Genomic DNA, 23,149 nt, shown 5'->3' on the forward strand with positions numbered 1-23,149 from the left:
TCCTACTTCTTCTCTTCTCTATGTAACTCTGAATCTCTTTGGGTGTCCCTTGCTGTGGAGAATTGTTTCACCATTAACCTAAACGTTTTATCATCTGTGCTTTATGGATGGAGAATCTTGAGGCTACTGTAAGAGAAGGACTGAAAGCCAGAGGCAGGAGGCTTAACTCTAAAACTTAAGAACATCAGAGAACTCCTGATTTCAGGGAACATTTATAGACAACAGCTCACCCAAAAGTCTCCATACCTACACTGAAACCAAGTTCCACCCAAGGGTCAACAAGTTCCAGGGCAAGACATACAGTGATAATTCTCCAGCAAAGCAGGAACAAAGCCCTGAGCATTAAAAAACAGGCTGCCCAAAGCCATGCCAAACCCACAGATACCCTAAAACTCACTACTGGACACTTCATTGCACTCCAGAGAGAACAGATTCAGCTCCACCCACCAGAACACAGATATAAGCTCCCCCAACAAGGAAACCTTGACAAGCCACTAGTCCAACCCCACCCACAGGAAGCAGACTTCACAATAAAGAGGAACCATGAACTTCTAGCCTACAGAATGGGCACCCCAAACACAGCAATCTAAACAAAATGAAAAGGCAGAGAAATACTCAGCAGGTAAAGGAACATGATAAATACCCACCAAACAAACAAAAGAGGAGGAGACAAGGAGTCTACCTGAAAAAAATTCAGAATAAATGATATTAAAGATGATCCAAAATCTTGAAAACAAAATGGAGTTACAGATAAACAGACTACGGACAAGGATTGAGAAGATGCAAGAAATGTTTAACAAGGACCTAGAAGAAATAAAGAAGAGTCAATCAATAATGAATAATGTAATACTGAGACCAAAAGCACTCTGGAGGGAACCAACAGTAGAATAACTGAGGCAGAAGAGAGAATAAGTGAGGTAAAAGAATTGTGGAAAAATGAAGCAGAGAGGAAAAAAGGAAAAAGAATTGACATGAGGACAACCTCAGAGACCTCTGGGACAATGTTAAACGCACCAGCATTCAAATCACAGGTATCCCAAAAGACAAAGACAAAAAGAAAGGGCATGAAAAAATACTTCAGGCGATAATAGTTGAAAACTTCCCTAAAATACGGAAGGAAATAGGCACCCAAGTCCAAGAAAGCCAGAGAGCCCCAAACAGGATAAACCCAAGGTGAAACATCCCAAGATACATATTAATTAAACTAACGAAGATCAAACACAAACAATAACTATTAAAAGCAGCAAGGGAAAAGCAACTAGTAACCCACAAGGGGATCCCCATAAGGCTAACAGCTGATCCTTCAACAGAAACTCTTCAGGGCAGAAGGGCATTGGCAGGACATACTGAAAGTGATGAACCAGTGATGAAAGAGAAAAAGCCAGATTACTGTACCCAGCAAGGATCTCATTCAGATATGAAGGAGAAATCAAAAGCTTTACAGGCAAGCAAAATCTGAGAGAATTCAGCACCACCAAACCAATTTTTCAACAAATGCTGAAGGATGTTCTCTAGACAGGAAACCCAGAAAAGGTTTATAAAATCAAACCCAAAACAACAAAATGGCAACAGGATCAAACTTATCAATAATTACCTTAAATGTAAATGGGTTGAATGCTCCAACCAAAAGACAAAGACTGGCTAAATGGATACAAAAATAAGACCACTATAAATGCTATCTACAAGAAACCCACCTCAAACCAAGGGTCACATACAGACTGAAAGTGAAGGGCTGGAAAAAGATATTCCATGCAAATGGAGACCAAAAGAAAGCAGGAGTAGTAATACTCATATCAGATAAAATAGACTTTGAAATAAAGACCATGAAAAGAGACAAAGAAGGACACTACATAATGATCAAAGGATCAATCCAAGAAGAAGATATAACAATCAAATATATACGAACCCAACATACGAGCACCTCAACATGTAAGGCAAATGCTAACAAGTATGAAAGGAAAAATTAACAGTAACCCAATAATAGTGGAAGACTTTAATACCCTACTCACACCTATGGATAGATCAACCAAACAGAAAATTAGCAAGGAAGCACAAGTTTTAAATGATACAATGGACCAGTTAGACCTAATTGATATCTATGGGACATTTCACCATAAAACAATGAATTTCACCTTTTTCTCAAGTGCACACAGAACATTGTCCAGGATAGATCACATCCTGGGCCATAAATCTAGCCTTGGTAAATTCAAAAAAACTGAAATCATTTCAAGCATCTTTTCTGATCACAATACAGTAAGATTAGATGTCAACTACAGGAAAAAAAAAACCTATTAAAAATACAAACATATGGAGGCTAAACAATACGCCTCTGAATAAACAACAGATCACAGAAGAAATCAAAAAGGAAATCAAAATATGCATAGAAATGAATGAAAATGAAAACACAACAACCCCAAACCTCGGGATTCAGTGAAAGCAGTGCTAAGGGGAAGGTTCATAGCAATACAAGCTTACCTCAAGAAAAAAGAGAAAAATCAAACAACAACCTAACTTTTCACCTAAAGTAACTAGAAAAGAAGAAATGAAGGACCCCAAAGTTAGCAGAAGGAAAGAAATCACAAAAATCGGAGCAGAAATATTTGAAAAAGAAACAAAGGAGATACAGCAAAAATCAACAAAACTAAAAGGTGGTTCTTTGAGTAGATAAATAAAATAGACAAACCATTAGCCAGACTCAACAAGAAAAAAAGGAGAAGAATCCAATCAATAAAATTAGAAATGAAAATGGAGAAATCACAACAGACAACACAGAAATACAAAGGATCATAAGAGACTACTATCAGCAACTATATGCCAATAAAATGGACAACTTGGAAGAAATGGGTGAATTCTTAGAAAAATATAACCTTCCAAAACTGAACCAGGGAGAAATAGAAAATCTTAACAGACCCATCACAAGCATGGAAATTGAAACTAATCAAATATCTGCCAACAAACAAAAGTCCAGGACCAGATGGCTTCACAGGTGAATTCAACCAAAAATTTAGAGAAGCACTAACACCTATGCTACTCAAAGTCTTCCAGAAAACTGCAAAGGTAAACTCCCAAACTCATTCTATGAGGCCACCATCACCCTAATACCAAAACCAGACAAAGATGCCACACAAAAAAGACATCTACAGGCCAATATCATTGATGAACATAGATGCAAAACTCCTCAAGAAAATTCTAGTAAGCAGAATCCAACAACATATTAAAAAGATCACAAATCATGACCAAGTGGGCTTTATCCTAGGGAGGCAAGGATTCTTCAATATTTGCAAATCAATGTGATATACCACATTAACAAATTGAAAGAAAAGCCATATGATTATCTCAATAGATGCAGAGAAAGCCTTTGACAAAATTAAAAAACCCATTTATGATGAAAACTCTCCAGAAAGCAGGCATAGAAGGAACATACCTCAACATAGTAAAAGCCATACAGGATACACCCACAGCAAACATTATCCTCAATGGCAAATAATTGAAAGCATTGCCCCTAAAGTAAGGGATAAGACAAGGGTGCCCACGCTCACCATTACTATTCAATATAGCTTTGGAAGTTTTAGCCACAGCAATCAGAGAAGAAAAAGAAAAAAAAAGGAATCTAGATGGGAAAAGAAGTAAAACTCTTACTGTTTGCATATGACATGATCCTCTACATAGAAAACCCTAAAGACACAACAAGAAAATTACTAGAGCTAATCAATGAATATAGTAAAGTTGCAGGATATAAAATTAATACACAGAAATCCCTTGCATTCCTATACACTGAGAAAACAAAGAGAAATTAAGGAAACAATCCCATTTACCACTGCCAACAAAAAGAATAAAATACTTAGGAAAACCTCGAATAGCCAAAGCAATCTTGAGAAAGAAGAATGGAACTGGAGGAATCAACCTGCCTGACTTCAGACTATACTACAAAGCTACAGTCATCAAGACAGTTTGGCACTGGCACAAAGACAGAAATATAGATCAATGGAACAAGACAGAAAGCCCAATAAATCCACAAACCTATAGACACCTTCGGAGAAGGCAATGGCACCCTACTCCAGTACTCTCGCCTGGAAAATCCCATGGACGGAGGAGCCTGGAAGGCTGCAGTCCATGGGGTCGCTAAGAGTCAGACACGACTGAGTGACTTCCCTTTCACTTTTCACTTTCATGCATTGGAGAAGTAAATGGCAACCCACTCCAGTGTTCGTGCCCGGAGAATCCCAGGTACAGGGGAGCCTGGTGGGCTTCCGTCTATGGGGTTGCACAGAGTCAGACACCACTGAAGCAACTAAGCAGCAGCAGCAGCATGGAAACCTTATCTTTGACAAAGGAAGCAAAACTATACAATGGAGAAAGACAATCTCTTTAACAAGTGGTGCTGGGAAAACTGGTCAACCGCTTGTAAAAGAATGAAACTAGAACACTTTCTAACACTGCACACAAAAATAAACTCAAAATGAATTAAAGATCTAAATGTAAGATCAGAAACTATAAAACTCCTAGAGTAAAACACAGGCAAAACACTCTCCACATAAATCACAGCAGGATCCTCTATGACCCACCTCCCAGAGTAATGGAAATAAAAGAAAAAATAAACAAATGGGACCAAATTAAACTTAAAAACTTTTGCACAACAAGGGAAACTATAAGCAAAGTGAAAAGCCAGCTTTCAGAATGGAAGAAAATAATAGCAAACAAAGCAACTGACAAAGAATTAATCACAAAAATATACAAGCAGCTCATGCAGTTCAATACCAGAAAAATAAATGATCCAATCAAAAAACGGGCCAAAAAACTAAACAGACATCTCTCCAAAGAAGACATACAGATGGCTAACAAATACATGAAAAGATGCTCAACATCATTCATTATCAGAGAAATGCAAATCAAAACCACAATGAGGTCCTATCTGATACAGGTAAGAATGGCTGCTATCAAAAAGTCTAAAAACAGTAAATGCTGGAGAGGGTGTGTAGAAAAGGGAACCCTCTAACACTGTTGGTGAGAATGCAAATTAGTACAGCTACTATGGAGAACAGTGTGGAGATTCCTTAAAAAATAGGAAACAGAACTGCCACACGACCCAGCAATCCCACTGCTTGGCATACACACGAAGGAAACCAGAACTGAAAGAGACACGTGTACCCCAGTGTTCACTGCAGCACTGTTTATAATAGCCACGACATGGGAACAATCTAGATATCCATCGGCAGATGAATGGATAAGGAAGTTGTGGTGCATATACACAATGGAATATTACTCAGCTATTCAAAAGAACACATTAGAGTCAGTTCTAATGAGGTGGATGAAACTGGAGCCTATTATACACAGTGAAGTAAGTCAGAAAGAAAGACACCAATACAGTATATTAATGCATATATATGGAATTTACAAAGATTGTAACAATGACCCTATATGTGAGACAGCAAAAGAGACACAGATATAAAGAACAGACTTTTGGACTCTGTGGGAGAAGGTGAAGGTGGGATGATTTGAGAGAAAAGCATTGAAACATGTATATTACCATATGTGAAATAGATGACCAGTCCAAGTTCAATGCCTGAAACAGGGCAATCAAAGCTGGTGCACTGGGACAACCCAGAGGGATGGGATGGGGAGGGAGGTGGGAGAGGGGTTTGGGTCAGGGGCGGGGGGACACATGTACACCCATGGCTAATTCATGTCAATGTATGGCAAAAATCACAATACTGTAAAGTAATTAGCTTCCATTAAAATATCAATCAAAAAAATAACAGACAACTGTTGGTAAGAAACTGGAACTCTCACACATTGCTGGTAGAAATAGAATGGTGCAGCTACTATGGAAAAAGTCTGGTGGTAAAAGGTAAAGACAGCATTAGCACATTCCAGCAATTCCACTGGTAGGTATATACCTAAAAAGAATTGAAAACACTGGTGTTCAAACAAAAACCTGCACACAAATGTTCACAGGAGTACTGCATATATACAGTAGTCAAAAGGTGGAAATAACCCAAATGACCATCACGTGATGAATGTACCACAAAATGTGGTATATCCATATAATGGAATATTATTTAATTATAAGAAGAATGAAGTATTGATACATTCTATGATATGAATGAACCCTGAAAACCATATGCTAAGTGAAAGAAGCCAACACAAAAGGTCACACAGTATATGACTTCATTTATGTTAAATATCCAGAATAGGCAAATCCACAGAGACAGAAAACAGATTAGAGGTATCCAAGTACTTGGAAAAAAGGGTATTGGGGTTTCTGTTTGGGATGATTGAAAGTTCTAGAACTAGATAGTTGTTATGGTTGAGAAACACTATGAACATACTGAGTGGCAGTAAACTGTAAACTTTTACATGGTAAATTTTTTATTGTGTATATTCTGTCACACAAAAATATGCTCTAAAACTTTTGCTATAAAGAATATTTGAAACCTCCTAAAACCATAACTCATTTAGAAATAAGGTAGTTACACTGACTTACTACATCAGGAAATGACAAACTTTTCAGTAAATACTTTTGGCTTCACAGGCCTTCCTGTGTTGCAGCTACTGAACTCTGATGATACAGCATGAAAGCAACCACAGACATTAAGTAAGCAAATTGATGTGATCCAGTAAAATTTAATTTTCAAAAACAGGGCACAGGCCAAATTTGGCATGAAGACTGTACTTGGCTAAGCTGTGATGTATATTATCCTCCTTGTATTAATGGGAATATTATGAGAAATTACAAATCTTTTCTTATCCAAATTTGCTGTATTATAAATTAAAGTTGCATTAAATTAAAACAACAAAGCTATAACAGTATATTGGGATCTTCTCTAGTAGCTCAGTCAGTAAAGAATCTGCCTGAAAGGCAAGAGACCCAGGCTCGATTCTTGGGTTGGGAAGATCCACTGGAGAAAGAAATGGCAACCCACTCCAGTATTCTTGCCTGGAGAATCCCATGGACAGAGGAGCCTGGCAGGCTACAACCCATAGGGTCACAAGAGTCAGACACGACTTGGTGACTAAATCACCATATCAGTATATAAAGTCCATAATAGTAAAAGCTTTACATTTACTGAGAATCAAAAGGCAGAACTGATAAAACTGTATTATATTAATAAAAATTTTATACACACTTAACACATTAGCTAAATGTTAATTTAACTTCAATGTGAACTATAGATTATCCATAATCTTCTTAAAGGTAATACCATTTTTCCTTTTGACCAACCATGGTGAGAACATCTTGACATACCTTCCTTCTTATCACCTTTCTCAATTTTTTAATGAAACTTTGAAAACTTCTAAACCTACTCTTTTTCTGAAATTTATTATGTTTATAACCATGATTAGATAGCTGGGTACTGTTTGTTTTTCATTAGACCTTTGTTTTTTAGTTTGGTTTCTTTAGTCATAATTAAAATATTGCTAAGAGTTGGGCACAACTGAGCGACTTCACTTTCATGCACTGGAGAAGGAAATGGCAACCCACTCCAGTATTCTTGCCTGGAGAATCCCAGGGACGGGGCAGCCTGGTAGGCTGCCGTCTATGGGGTCGCACAGAGTCAGACACGACTGAAGTGACTTAACAGCAGAACATTTAGAGTAATTAGAACTAAGAAATGCTTACTTATTATTTCATAAACCATTACCAACTTTAAATATTAACAAATAATAAATGACCCAAAGACAGACAGCAAAGAATATGGCCTAGAGACAAAGTAAAAAGAGAAACAAAGTGCTCACAGTTAATCTACAAACCATAAAATCAGGCCAGAAAAACCCTAAGTTGAAAATTTAACAGATACTTTTAGTAGTATGAACGTCAAAATAATTCTGATATTGAATGCTAAATCAGTATTTTCCTTTATAATTGGACTAACTGCTCAGATATTATTTTGAATAAGCCCAAAGTAAATGAAATCACAAGTGGTTCAGTGGCCTGAACATAGTTAAGTACTCAGTGTGAGTTGAGTGAAATGATGCTGAGAAATCCATTTTGTCCACGGAAAGTTACACATTCTAAAACAATAAAATATATTTTGCAAAACTGTATCTAAAAACATATTCTTTGTATCTAAAAACAAAACAAAACTGTATCTAAAAACATATTCTAATTTCTAAGCTTGGAAAGGATGGCAAATGGCACAGAAATGGTAAGAGTAAAATTTTCCCTTTCAAAATATCTCAATTACTTTTTCCTTTTTCACTATTTGCCAATGGTATTCAGCCTAAATAAAAATTCTCTCAATAAATGATAACCAACTTGGATAAATAAACCTATCTTTCAAATAATTTTACGTCATCTTTGTAAAGAACCCTATATTATAGGGGAGCTTCTTTTCTTAAAAAAAGTGTAAAGTATTAGAAAAAGAAACCACTAGCTAAGTCATTTTAAGTAAAATTCTAATTCTGAAAAAATCTCTCTGTTCTCTGAACATTTCAAAATCAAATATGAAAATCTGACAAGTTCAACACATCATCTGTTCATCAACTCAATATCATCTGCTTTAGTAACTTTTAAATTTTTAGTGTATTAAAAACTACTACTTATCCTTGTTCTCTAGAATAACTGTTTTAGCACAGTAGGCATCAAGTAAGCAATGAATGCTGTGAAGTGTGGCTTAAGGGAACATAAAAGACAGATATGATACAACCAGAAATTTTGTTAGTTTTATGTAATTTCAAGCTATTTCAGGCTTGGCCAAACATAAGCAAAATTTAAAAGTATCACTGAAGAAGTAAATGTGTACGTAGAAATATAGTGTAAATAGTTTGCTTTTCCAAAAGTTAATAGTATTTAATTGTGATAAACTTAAAGTACTTACTCTAAAAGAGGTGGAAGTATTTCACAATTCAAAACAAAATCTCTGCATTCTGCATTGTCACCAGCAATATTACCAAGTGCCCAAACAGCCTTCAAAAAACAATAAAAAATATTCTTTTACGACAATATCTTAAATAAGATTCTCTCTTAAGAATGAAATTTTATTGTAAAAGGAAAAAACTGGTAAGTTTTCAAGATGTTAAAAAAAAAACATGCTAGTAGACAAGAAAGGAAAACTTCAAAAGTATCTTTAATAATATTTTTAGTCAAATTAAAACACAGGGCATTTAAAAATTTTTTCTTACATGATAGTGAAATGTTTATTCTCTTTAAGAAGGAGATAGTTTGTCTACTTTGAATCTACATGGAGAGACAAAATATAGTTGACCTTTGAACAATTTGGCAGTGAGGGGCATCAACCCCTGCACAGTCGAAAATCCATGTATAACTTTAAAGCTGGCCCTCCTTACCCAAGATCACTTGCAGACTCAACCAACTTCAGATTGTATAGTACTGCAGTATGTATGTATTGCAAAAAAAAACTGTGTGTAAGTAAACCAACACATTCAAACCTGTTTTGTTCAAGGGTCAACTGTATATCTATTTAGGGAATTTTACAATTACCTATGCTAGAAGTTTGCTACTATGCCAAAGAATCCACTCACTGGGAAGGAACTAACTTGTAAAAGAAAAAAGGAAGGAGAGATAAAGCATAGTAAACTATAAGATAAAGCTAATGTGAGAACTGTCTTGAATTAATGCTTAAAAATAAGCTTAGAGATAGTCCAGATTAAATAAATGACAGTAAAAGATCAAATTATTCCTGTATTAAATTTCAATTCGATAAGAAATTACACAAATGCAAATGATCATTATATTTTCATTTCAAGTTTCTCATAAGTACAAAAGTAGACATAAGTTAATTTTTCAACTGAGAAAATTATATTTTAACATTTAAAATTTACACTAATATTTTTAACATCTACTCTAGACCTAAGTTTATTTTTTACATTTTTAAGAAAAAGTTTTTAAAGTGATGACATTTTTCACCCTGTGAAGTATTTTGTTTGTGGGATATCAATTTTTATAACATTTTGGAAGTCAACTTTGAAATAGTAATAGCACTTTAAAAGCTTTTATTTGAGTATAATCATTTTTCCCTAATGAAATAATCAAGGCATATATTAATGTCAAGACATATTACTATCAAGATTGATATATAATGATGCTCACCACAATATTAACACCAACAAGCTAGAAATAACTCAATTGTACAACTACTGAGGAATAAATTATGTAGCTACCTGAATGGATAATGAGTAATCAGTAAAGTTTTCTTCAAGAATAATTAATGCCATAAGAAAAAGCTCTCAATACTATTGTTAAGTGGGAAAAAATATAAAAAAATATATATAAACAAACAAATGGAATGGTAGTGAGATCTATGGATCAATTTGCATGAACATGAATCAAAACAAAAATAACAAAACATTTGACTTTCTCTAGATGGTAAAAATTATATGTGATTAGATTTTCCCTGTTACAACAACTATGATAATTTATTTATAAAGTCTAATCTAAAATGGTTTATTAAAAATAACATGACATATTAAAAAGAAACAATAAAATAATCTACATACATGTAAAGAACAAGGAGTCAGACTGTTCCAGGTTTAAAACCTGGCTCAGCCCTTCACCGTGACTTTGGGTAAATTACTATCTTTTCTGGGTCTCAGTATGCTCTTCTATAAATGGGAATAATAATTCTCAATAGCTGAAATCTATATACAAAGGAGCTAGGATAATACCTAAAACAGTTCATTCTTCCTTCCAATTTGACACTAAACAGAAATTATTATATTCTAACAAATGTAATGCACAGGCAACTTGGTAAAAATGAATTTCAAATCATAATCACAAATGGCACTTTCAAGAGAAAATTAAAATCTAGTAGATATAACAGTTCAAGTTAGAAACTTACCTGTTCTTGAACATCTTCATGCTCTGAATTAAGAAGTTTGATAAAAATTGGAACAGCCCCAGTTTCAATCACTACTTTGGTATGCAGAAAAGTTCCAGATGCTATATTAGTTAATGCCCACGCAGCTTCAAACTAAGGAAAAATAAAAGCAAAATAGATGAAAGCCCCAAAGAAATGCCAGAAAGAGGAAGAAAGGAAGAAGAGAGGGAGTCAAGACTTAGCTGAATAAGTCTGAGAGAAAGATTCACTTACGATTAATAAGATTCAATGTGAATTCAGATTTGATAGGTAAAAAAAATTTTTTTTTAAAAAGGACTCTTCAATCTGGAAAAATAAGAACTGAGAAGAATAAAAATTTATAAAATCATGAACAATAAATGAACACATCTGAATTTATATTTCATAAAACCCCTGATGTTTACTATTAGGGAGCCAGGTATTCTAAATCAAGCAGTTTAAAACAAAATGATACACACTACTTAATTAATAGAATATTTATGGAACTTAGAATCATAAATGGAGAAGGCAATGGCACCCTACTCCAGTACTCTTGCCTGGAAAATCCCATGGGCATTGGAGCCTGGTGGGTTGCAGTCCATGGGGTCGCTAGGAGTCGGACACGACTGAGCGACTTCACTTTCACTTTTCACTTTCCTGCACTGGAGAAGGAAATGGCAACCCACTCCAGTGTTCTTGCCTGGAGAATCCCAGGGACGGGGGAGGGCTGGTGGGCTGCCATCTCTGGGGTCGCACAGGGTCGGACACAACTGAAGCAACTTAGCAGCAGCAGCAGCAGAATCATAAAAGGTTACTTTTGTTTCCCTAAGGATCATCTATTCTAAACCTTCTCACTTAAATAAGAAAAACTAGAAAGCCATACATTTAGGTGGTTAGTTCAAGGTGAAAGAGTTCATTATTAGCAGAGCCATAAGAACTTGTGGTATTCTTTCAAGTAGCAGTGCCTCTGGGAAGTTACTCATATCAATCAGATTTCAGATATACTTATCTGTGATGGATTTATAATGATGCAATTGAGAAAATTTTAACTCATGGTTCTCTAACCAACTAGCAAATCAGACCTGCAAATTAAGGAGTGACAATAATGACAATGGCTTTAAAAATATTTGGCCTAGACAACTTTTCACATTAAGGTAGGTATTATTATGATTAATAGAAGTGTAATAAAAAGCATTAGTGAAAGGCATGAAAAGTACAGATAAAACTAGAGAAAATGGTTATATTTTTTAAAAGGAAAAAAAAAAGAGGCAGAGCTCCTATTCAACTCCACTAGATCTTCAGTATGTGGCAACAATGCCAATTCTTCTGATTTGTAAAAAGAAGCCCAAATCTAGACTTCCATTTGAAATTCTTCAACTTTTGAAAGCCTGATATCTGAATTCATATATTTTAAAACATGTGCAGGCCAAACATGTAGGTCCCCAGTTTGAGGCCTCTCAATTACAGTAAGTCCCCTACATATGAGCCTTCAGGATACAAACTTTCAAAGATGTGAACGTGTGTTCCATCAACATCAGGCAAGAGTGATACAGATATACTGCATATATATATACTGATGTATATCTGCAGCCTAACCTCCATCTCCTATTGTTGACGATCCTTCAGCTCTACCATCCCCACTTTCTCTCCCTCCTCCAGTCAGTAACTCTTCTCGCCTGGCATGCCAGCCCCTGCCTGCCAGCTGCTGTACTACACTACTATACTTTTCAAGGTAGTATACTACGAGATTAAAAATGTTTTCTTTATTTTTTGGTTGTTTTTTATGTATTATTTGTGTGGAAAGCATTATAAACCTTTTACAGCACAGTACTATATAGCCAATTGTGTTAGTTGGGTACCTAGGGTAACGTTATTGGACTGATAAATGCACTCTCAAAACAGAACTTAGTATAGTTCAGTTCAGTTCATTCACTCAGTTGTGTCCGACTCTTTGCAGCCCCATGAACCGCAGCACGCCAGGCCTCCCTGTCCATTACCAACTCCCGGAGTTCACCCAAACCCATGTCCATCAAGTCAGTGATACCATCCAACCATCTAATCCTCTGTCGTCCCCTTCTCCTCCTGCCCTCAATCTTTCCCAGCACCAGGGTCTTTTCAAATGAGTCAGCTCTTTGCATCAGGTGGCCAAAGTATTGGAGTTTCAGTATCAGGCCTTTCAATGAATATTCAGGACTAAATTCCTTTAGGATTGACTGGGTGGATCTCCCGGCAGTCCAAGGGACTCTCAAGAGTCTTCTCCAACACCACAGTTCAAAACATCAATTCTTCAGTGCTCAGCTTTCTTTATAGTCCAACTCTCACATCCATACATGACCACTGGAAATACCATAGCCTTGACTTTACTGATAAAGTAATGTCTCTGCTTTTCAATATGCTGTCTAGGTTGGTCATAACTCTTCTTCCAAGAAGCAAGCGTCTTTTAATTTCATGGCTACAATCACCATCTGCAGTGATTTTGGAGCCCCAAAAAATAAAGTCAGCCACTGTTTCCCCATCTATTTCCCATAAAATGATGGGACTGGATGCCATAATCTAAGTTTTCTGAATGTTGAGCTTTAAGACAACTTTTTCACTCTCCTCTTTCACTTTCATCAAGAGGCTCTTTAGCTCTTCTTTACTTTCTGCCATAAGGGTGGTGTCATCTGCATATCTGAGGTTATTGATATTTCTCCCGGCAATCTTGATTGCAGTCTGTGCTTCCTCCAGCCCAGCGTTTCTCATGATGTGTTCTGCATATAAGTTAAATAAACAGGGTGACAATATACAGCCTTGACGTACTCCTGTTCCTATTTGGAACCAGTCTGTTGTTCCATGTCCAGTTCTAACTGTTGCTTCCTGACCTGCATATAGGTTTCTCAAGAGGCAGGTCAGGTGGTCTGGTATGCCCATCTCTTTCAGAATTTTCCACAGTTTATTGTGATCCACACAGTCAAAGGCTTTGGCATAGTCAATAAAACAGAAATAGATGTTTTTCTGGAACTCTCTTGCTTTTTTGATGATCCAGTGATTGTTGGCAATTTGATCTCTGGTTCCTTTTCCTTTTCTAAAACCAGCTTGAACATCTGGAAGTTCACGGTTCATATATTGCTGAAGCCTGGTTTGGAGAATTTTGAGCATTACTTTACTAACGTGTGAGATGAGTGCAATTGTGCAGTAGTTTGAGCATTCTTTGGTATGGTTCAAGAATATATTGAACAATATATTTCATATTAACTTGGATAATATGGCACACCATATAGCTGCCCCAAGAACACACTGTTGAATTTCACTAGGTTTCAAGTATAATGATTAATTGGAGAACAAAATGGCAACTCACTCCAGTATTCTTGACTGGAGAATTCCATGAACAGAGAAGCCTGAAGGGCTACAGTCCACAGGATTACAAAGGGACATGACTGAGTGACTAACACACATACAATGACTGATAAACTCTCAAATCCCCAACGTTCTTGAATACTGTGTGCTTTCTACACATGCTATTTTCACAACCTGAAATTACTTTTCCTTTTATTCAGCCTGTTAAACTCTCATTCCCCCTTAAGACTAGCTGTGTAACATTGTAAACATAAGCTGCTATGTTCTCTCTGCTCTCAAAGTACTTTGTATAACAATTTTCTATTAGCACTAAGTGTACTATAGTATCATCTATAGTACTATAGATCTGTTTAGGTGTTTGTCTTCCCCAACAGAGTGAAGACTTTCTGCAAAGAGAGAAATATCTTACCAATCTGTAACTACAATGCCTTATACAATGTATTGTTTAAAGTAACATTCAATTTTATCCATTCACTTCTTCTTTCAATCACTTAGAATTAAAGAGCCAAATAATAAACTGCTATCAGGAGGCTTAGGTTTTAGTTTGGACTCAGAGCTTACAAATAAAGTCAATGACCAAACCATGATTTCCAGCCCTTACAGCACTATTACATAAAGACCCTAGTTGATAGATAGATTTTAGGTGATTAATAGTCCTTATAGCATTATCACTTAATTGACATAAGACTATCCTTATTGTAAACATTCTCAGCATTTTTTATAAAGCTCATGATGGGTAATATTCAGAAGTGCAGCACATTTCTTTGCTTATACCTAGAGAGAGGATCTTTCCCAAGTTACTCAGATTAAGTGGAACACTATTCTAAGATGTAATTTCAAATTATTCAAATACCAGGAACAGTTCTCCTATACCAATAAGAGCATTAAGAAAGTAGGTGTAGGTTATATATATAGCAATGAAAGTCAGGAAGAACAATCCTAAACAGTAAAATATTTGCAAACTTCAATATTTTTAGTAGCCAATTATTTGGAAGACATCTTTAAATTTTCACTATAACTGAGAAGCAACACTCTTTAAGACACACTTAACTTTGGTCACATTTTAAGTAGATTATACTGATTTGTTCTTTCTTAAAAAAAAAAAAAAAGGAACTGATCAATCAGATAAAAATGTTTTAAGAGGTACAAGAGTTTATACTAAAAAGTCACAACTTTAGTTAGGAGCCAAAATAAATTTAACTATTAAGTAAGTTAACATTTTGATTTATGATTTTCTAAAGCAAAAGTTATTAAAGGTTGACAACTATAAAATTTTTCTTAAAATTACAAATGATTTTAAATATATTTTTCAAAAAAAATTGCTTAATGATAATAGTTTCTAGAGAAAGTAATAGTTCCTAGAAAAAATTAGCACTGTAAACTTGACCAGGGCAAGACAGGTAGCACCACCTTTAATCGCCACCTACTGATATTTACTGAATGCTTACAATATATTCAGTACTGTAGAAGTTGCTTTCACTAGAAACTAATCCTATGTCATTTCTGGAAAGATAATTAAGAACGTAAACTACAGAACTCACTTGTAATGTACAATTTTCATTTCTTTCAAGAAATTTCACAAATCTCTGCACCACTCCTGGTTTCTGTATAACTTGATCAATTGGTGGATTAGGTTCTAAAAATTAAAAAAGAATGAAGCTATTATGCAGATACAAAAGCACAATGATCTGGACCCTGTGTCAGTTAACAGGACACACAAAATAACTCTTTCCTAGATTTCACTGCCCAGACTTGAAACCCTTAGCTGGACGTAACTGAAGAAAATAAATGCTCTCATAACTGCAATGTTTGCTGCCAAAAAAAAAAAAACTACAAAAAAGCAAATTATTTTTCATTAGTGTAACAGTAAGAAAATTTTAAAATATTTCCTAAACAAATATTTAAAATTCATAAATTAAAGGCTATTTAGCAGGTCACCTTTACAGTATGGGAGTATTTCAGTCCAATACTCAAAACACCAATCAAAGGATAATAACCCTCCTAAGGATAACAGTCCTTCTAATTCTTCATAACCATACTCCAATTTCCAGGGATATCCCTTTCACTACAACCATGAACTGCCTAATGTCTTTCAGCCAGACAAGTCCTATCTTCTCAAGATGTTATTTACAAAAATGCTATTGAACTATGTAGAATTCTTGATAAACTCTCACAATAGGTGAGGACTTAAGAGAATAATAAAATCTCTAAGAAGTTTAAATGCAAATTAAAATAAGTGCAAAAAGTAAATGCAATTAAAATAAATGCAAACTTAAAGATATTTCTGGGATTTCCTGGCAGTCCAATGCACCTGCAATGCAGGGGGCCCAGGTTCAATGATTGGGAACTAAGATCCCACAAGTCAAGCAATGTGGTCAAAAAAAAAAAAAAAGGAATAGACATTTTTCCTTTTCTTTTTTCTACAAATTTACTATCCTAACTTTTTCAAAAATTGGGAGATTTCTGCAAAGCTAGTAAAATACTACAAAGTTTTGTTTTGATGTTCTATATGAAAAGTCTGGATTCTACAGCCTAAACTGCTCTTACAGTTATAAAACATCAACAAGATAATACATAATATTAATGCTTTTACTCCCACCCAATATAAAATAGAAATTAAATTTTTTAAAATTTGTAAAAAAAAGAAATATCTGATTAAATTATTTTACATTCATGCTCTGCTGTCATGCTGCCATTTTTAAAAAGTCTGAAAAATATTTCTGTAAGAATTTATAAATATGTATCTCTAACTTTCTTAGCAATGGGACTGATTTGGGACTATTTTGCTTCTTTAAATTCTTTTACATTTGCAGATATTCTACAATCAACATGTGTTAACTTTGACAGTATAATGGTTTTAAAAAAGAGATTATAGAAAAAATTAAGACGTACTGGCAAAGAGTCTTAAAATTTTAAAAAAACTAACAAAATTGCACTACAAATTCCTGTAACATCAAGAAATAAGTAACATCAAATAAGCACACTGAAAATAATTCTTGCCTTTAGAAAGCAGCTTTCTAAATTTCTGTGTAGCTGTTAGCTGTTGATCAGCATTATTAGAAAAAATCATCTGAACCATATCTGAAGTAATAACTTCTTCCTAAAACACAGAAAATATAATTATTATCCAAACATTTTAAATTAATAATTTTGCAGTACATCTCTGAAATACTGAAGAAATATAATTTGAAATACATTTGTAATATCTACCTCTGGAATGGGTACAGTGGAACTGATGTCTGGATCCTGGATAGGATTTTCTAACATAGATTCATCATTTCTGGGCAAAGAGACATTTCTGCGTTTGAATAACTATAATAAAGAGAAATAATACATTAAGTTTTCCATAAAACCCTAAATTCCCATAGAATTATTTTTTCCTTTAAGTGAACAAAACAATCATTTTATCACTTAAAGTTCTGAATATTTTAGTATTTTGTAATCGCCATACCATAAACACTTAAATTATTCAAGAGAAGTTAAACATCTGGGGCTAGATTAGCTCTTGTCCTATAGACTGCTTTGGGACATTCTTAATCTCAGGTCTTTTAACCAATTTCCAGTACCATAAACAGAACACACATTTATATTTTACAGCACTTAGAAAAACACATATGCCTACACTGAATTATGAGATATCTAAGAAGAAAAGCAGATCTGTTATATGAGTGAGATAATGTGATATATTAACAGAGCCAGTATATCAGACTAACAAGTAACAAGAACAACTCTCAGGAAAGATGACCCTATGCTTAATAACTGAGTGAACATAAAGAAAAAAAAAAAGAGAGGAAGAGAGAGACATGGTCAAGTCACAGAGCAAGATTTACAGGTATATTTCATAAATCAAAACTGATAAAAAATCTGGTATCATAATCTTTTTGATAGCTAAATAAAATTCTGCTCTTCCTCAGTCTCTACACAGTTCTTTTCCTATTCCTTTATTTAACAGACTTTTTTTTCTTAAGTACCTACTGTAATATAGTAGAGACTATGTTAGATGCTATAAATAGGGGGGATAATCATATTTCCAAAACACGCCTTTTTTAACTTTCTACATTGCTAGTCCCTTTTACATAGTGGTTCTAATTCATGTATGTGAGGACCATACCCTTCTACTTATTGATGAATACTTCTAAATTTCAGTGTGTCTTGGAATGAAACATGTGGAGATGCATTCTTTTAAATGAATTTTTCTATTCCTTATTTTCCATATATAAAGCTCAAACAGAGAAGGCTAAGAGGTCTGCCTGATGAGACTATAGGAGAACAGTATGAGTAGCATAGGAAAACGATTATAATTAACTTAGGGGCAAGGGTTATGAAAACCACAAAGTGACGAATACAGTTAATGTTTTTCTAGGGGGCAAATTTTGTAACACTGAGTGGAAGTGATACAAATAGGCTCAAGAGTAAATATGTCTTAGCTGGGGTAGAAATATTGACATAAAAGGTTCATCAATGGAATAGAAAAGTCATTCTTGTCAGTGATTAAAATAGCACAGGATTCTGATTCATGAATTTGCTAATATTACTGGATTCTAATAAAAATATATTTATATTCAATTTCCTAGAAAAAAATTTTTCATTTAAAATTATCTAAAAATTAGCAATAACAGAATTAAATATTTTAAGACACCTACCTGTTCTTCTCTTTTTTGTTTTCGAAGCTGTATTCCTTCTTCTTCTCTTCGTCTACGCATCTCCTGGGGGTTTAGGGCTTTATTCTTATAACTTTTCATTCTATAGTTATCTTTCCCTGGACTGGCCATGGCATCTTAAGATTAGGAGTGAAGAAAATAGGTACCAATTACTTTCAAAATAACATGAGATGTTTACTCTGGGGCAATAAATTCAGGCTCGTGGATTAAATACACCAATAAAACTCATCCTGAAAATTATGTACAATGAATACATCCTCTCACCTCCACATCAAAATTGGAGGAAAATAATCAAATGTTTTAGGACTTCACTATCAAACAAATAATAGATTTTGGTCTAAACACAAAGTCATTACCATAATTTCACTGATTCGGAGAGGCACTCTCCTATCCCTGGTATTTTAACCTTTCTATAAGTGAGGTGCATCTTAAAATAACTGTTAGCCAGGAAACAGTCATGAAAACAGTTGGATAAAAAACTTCTAAATCACAGCTTCTGGAAAGATCAAGAAATAATCAGCAACGAATTGTCTTATTTTCAATAAAATACAGCATCAAGTTTCAGTAAGCACACTGTATGTATTTATTGGTGTCTGGCTTCTTTCATTTACTTAAGGAACTGCCTAAAGAACTAAAACCACACAGGTCAGGACTTGACTTATGACTACAATACCAATTTTCAGTACTAGAGTATAATCAGTTCATTTAAAATACTGAAATATTTCTATATTTTAAGTAGTTTTATTATACATATTTTAAAAATTAACACATAAATATTTTATAAATATACAAAACATATAAACATAAAATATATTTTAAAAGGGCAGGAGATAAAACCAGAAAGGTAGGTAAGGTTGAAATATATAGTTCCTGCAATCTAGCTGAGAAATCTGGTCTTGATCCTAAGGAGAAGAATTAAGAAATTAAAGAGAAGGTTGTTTCAAACATTGATGATAAAAGACCTAAAGTAAATTAGTAGCTGCACTGAAAAACACAGAAGACAGACTGATTCCAGAAACATTTCAGATACTGATTCAATAAGAATTAGAGGCCAAGTGAGCATAAGAAATATGTGCTAAGAAAGAGAAAGGAGTTGAGGATGATTTCATGGTTTCCAGCATGAACTCTTTCAGAATAATGACAAAATAACCCAAGAAGGGAATACAGATGGAGGATTGGCGTAGTGGTTTTGTTTTCTTGCCTCCTTGTTTTTGAGATGAAAACAATGAATTCAATTATTTTATTTTTCACTTACACACAGCAAAAATCACTCAGTACACAGTTCTACGAACTTGACACAATGCTCAGGCGTATAACCAACATAATTAAGATACAGAACAGCTTCATAATTCCCCCCAAAACTTCCTCATGCTGCTCCTATTTAGTCCTTCTCCTACTCCTAAAACCTGGCAACCACTATTTCCATAGCTCTGCCTTTCCCCAAATTTCACATAAATGAAATTACAACAGTATATAGTCTTAATTGTCTTCATTTAACATAGTGTATCTGTGAGTCACCATAGTGTTGGCATGTATCAAAATTCATTCTTTATTGTTTAGCAATATTCTATTGTACAGATATACCACAGTTTATTGATTCACTAGCTGAAGGACATTTAGGTGGTTTCTAGTTTAGTGAAGGTGAAGTCGCTCAGTCGTGTCCAACTCTTTGCGACCCAGTAGACTGTAGCCCACCAGGCTCCTCTGTCCATGGGATTCTCCAGACAAGAATACTGGAGTGGGCTGCCATTTCCTTCTCCAGGAGATCTTCCTGACCCAGGGATCGAACCCAGGTCTCCTGCATTGCAGGCAGACACTTTACCCTCTGAGCCACCAGGGAAGCCCTGGTAGTTTTCAGTTTCTAGTTTAGGGCAGTTACAAATAAAACTGTTATAAACACTCATGTACAGGTTGTGTAAATATAAGTTTTCATTTCTCTCAGGTAAATATCTAGGAGTAGAATCTATGGATAACAGGACAAGCATATGCTTCACATTTTATAACTGCCATTCTGAAAAGTAAGTATACCACTTTGCATTTCCATTAGCTATTATTGTTGCTCTGTATCCTGGCTACCCTTGTTAGAATTTTGTTATTGTTTACTGCAGCAACTCTAATGATGTATAGTGAATTTAATCTTAAATGTGTTAAATTTATAGTACATAGAGCACAAACAGAAGGTTTTGATTTATAAATGGTTAAAAATTATGAGTCAAACTCAGGAAAAGAGTATTGAATGATCATACAAGAGCACAAGAGCTATAATAGAAAGACGCCCAAAGGATGTCTTAAGGATGTTCACATTTCCATGGAAAATGGAAAACAAAGGAAACCAAACATAAATAGAAGGATCAGAAGAAAATAAGAGACCTGAAAAAGAAGGGAATTTAAAAGATAAAGAAATATTTCAGTTGCAGTGACCCTAAAAAAAAAAAAGTCACTCAATTTATTCATTCATTGATTTATCCCACAAATATTTAAGTGTCTACAATAAGTCAAGTGCCACAGGAAGGTAGACTTGATAATCAGGTCACTGGTAAAGTAAGAAAAATTTCTTTAGTGGTGGAACTAAAGGTAGAATGGAAAGGGCTGAGGACTTTACAATGATTTAAAAAGTACTTTGCACCTCTTAACACATGTATATAGTTGTGCAATTAAAATACATGTATAATCAACCAATATCTCTTTATAAAATAGTCAATAAATTAATTTTAGCAATATTGTGTGCACCTACAAATACCTATGTCTAGAAACAGTTCAATCTAACTTTCTTAATAACAATGTTTAGCATTATTCTCTATTTTATATATAAAAGCTCTGTTGCACTAATAAAAGCTTAGGCTCTTGGAAGGGAAAAACAAAGTTAATTACCGAGCAAATGGCTTCATATTTATTGTTGAATTACACTCAACAGTATAAAATATCTTAGCAAAATGAAATGTTCGCAGCAATAAACCTCTTTACAATATTTACCACCTATGCATTAGGCATCTTCTAGGCCACTGGCTTCTAAACTTTTGATCACATATCCTATGCACACAAAATACATTTGGGAATTCACCCTCAATATGCTTGTTTATTTATATATGCATATTACTAACTTAATAAACTATCCACTTATAAATTCACAGAAGTTTATTAAAAAAAGAAAAGTTTTAAAATATAAGCAGAAGTTCTAATATTTTCTCCCCACATCTGATTGAATCACCTGTGCCTCCCAACACACACAGCAGACAGTACTCATAAGACCATCAATCTAGGCAATGACAAATTAAAATCTTTCAGTATAAATGCTAACCAAATAAAATCTCGCCCCAGCAACTCATATATTGTTTGTTTTCCTTCTATAGTACTAACTTCTTGTCCCTTATTTAACATCTGCATCCTCACTGCAGTTGCTTTAAAGGGGGTAAGTTCAAGGAAAATGATTTTTTAAAGCTGCCTCACCCAAGGGGATTTTCTTTCTCTGGAATATAGCTTAAAAGACAGTACTTCAAAGCCTGCTGTCTCATACAAGTTATTTCAAATATAAGAAATGCCATTCAAACACTATAAAGTTGCCAGAGGATTTTTTTCAGTCATAAGCTTGTTTTTGACTCCGCTCTTTGAAAAAACTGTGCGGAGGTTGGGCAAATAACTGGAATCTGAACTTTTTCTAATACATATTAACGGAATTTCTTGTCTCCATAAAGCCTGCGTTTCTATGGGCTTGGGTGTCTGTTAGTAAAATGACAAGATCAGTATAAAGGGGAAAGTGCAGCAACCAGAGCCCCTACAAGCAAACAAGCAGTACTTGAAGATCTAAAGGACAGAGCTATTTCCTGTTTACCATGAGAGAAAGTCACTTTTTAAAATAAAATATAAATCATGGAATGCTGTAACTAAGAGACATCAGATCAGAAGGTTTTTTTAAAGAAGTGTTCAAAAAGTCAAAGAGTAAATGCCAGTGTCATATTCTTTTGAAGTAGCACTATCCTTTCTCACAGCTTTCAATTCCTCTCATCTCTCATGTCTTGTGCATTAGTGAGGAGACACTATTAAACTGTCACCTTGGAAGTGAGCTAACTGAAGCACCCACCTAACCCGCTCTGGCCCGCGTCAGGACTGAGCCCTTCCAAGGCATCTGCGCCAGGTGGACGGCAGCGCTGGCGGTAGAGGGTGCGACACGTAGGCCCCTGGGGCTGAACCTGCCTTATTCTGGACACGAAGGAACTTCTAACAAGCTGAGCTGCGGAAAAGGCTGCTGAGCCCCTGAAGTGACAGGCAACGTCTGTTAAGACCATGTACCGAAAAAAAAAAAAAAAGAACTGCCGAGAGACAGCGGAGCAGAGCGGCGAGAGGATCCTGTGCCTAAAG

At 34.9% G+C, this 23,149-nt stretch overlaps 1 protein-coding gene across 1 annotated transcript in view; it reads right to left on the bottom strand.

Annotated features, from left to right (window-relative positions):
- The window catches only part of KPNA5 (karyopherin subunit alpha 5), a 51,605-nt gene that overhangs the window by 27,458 nt on the left and 998 nt on the right, over positions 1 to 23,149 (bottom strand). Inside the window, exons 2-7 of the mRNA XM_005896858.3 lie at positions 18,776 to 18,909; positions 17,343 to 17,444; positions 17,133 to 17,232; positions 15,674 to 15,768; positions 10,800 to 10,931; positions 8,820 to 8,908 (exon numbers count right to left, since the gene is read on the bottom strand). Coding sequence (XP_005896920.2) covers positions 8,820 to 8,908; positions 10,800 to 10,931; positions 15,674 to 15,768; positions 17,133 to 17,232; positions 17,343 to 17,444; positions 18,776 to 18,909 — 652 coding nt within the window. The remainder of the gene's footprint in view (positions 1 to 8,819; positions 8,909 to 10,799; positions 10,932 to 15,673; positions 15,769 to 17,132; positions 17,233 to 17,342; positions 17,445 to 18,775; positions 18,910 to 23,149) is intronic.

This window comes from Bos mutus, chromosome 9, assembly GCF_027580195.1.
Source record: "Bos mutus isolate GX-2022 chromosome 9, NWIPB_WYAK_1.1, whole genome shotgun sequence".
Classification (NCBI taxonomy): domain Eukaryota; kingdom Metazoa; phylum Chordata; class Mammalia; order Artiodactyla; family Bovidae; genus Bos; species Bos mutus.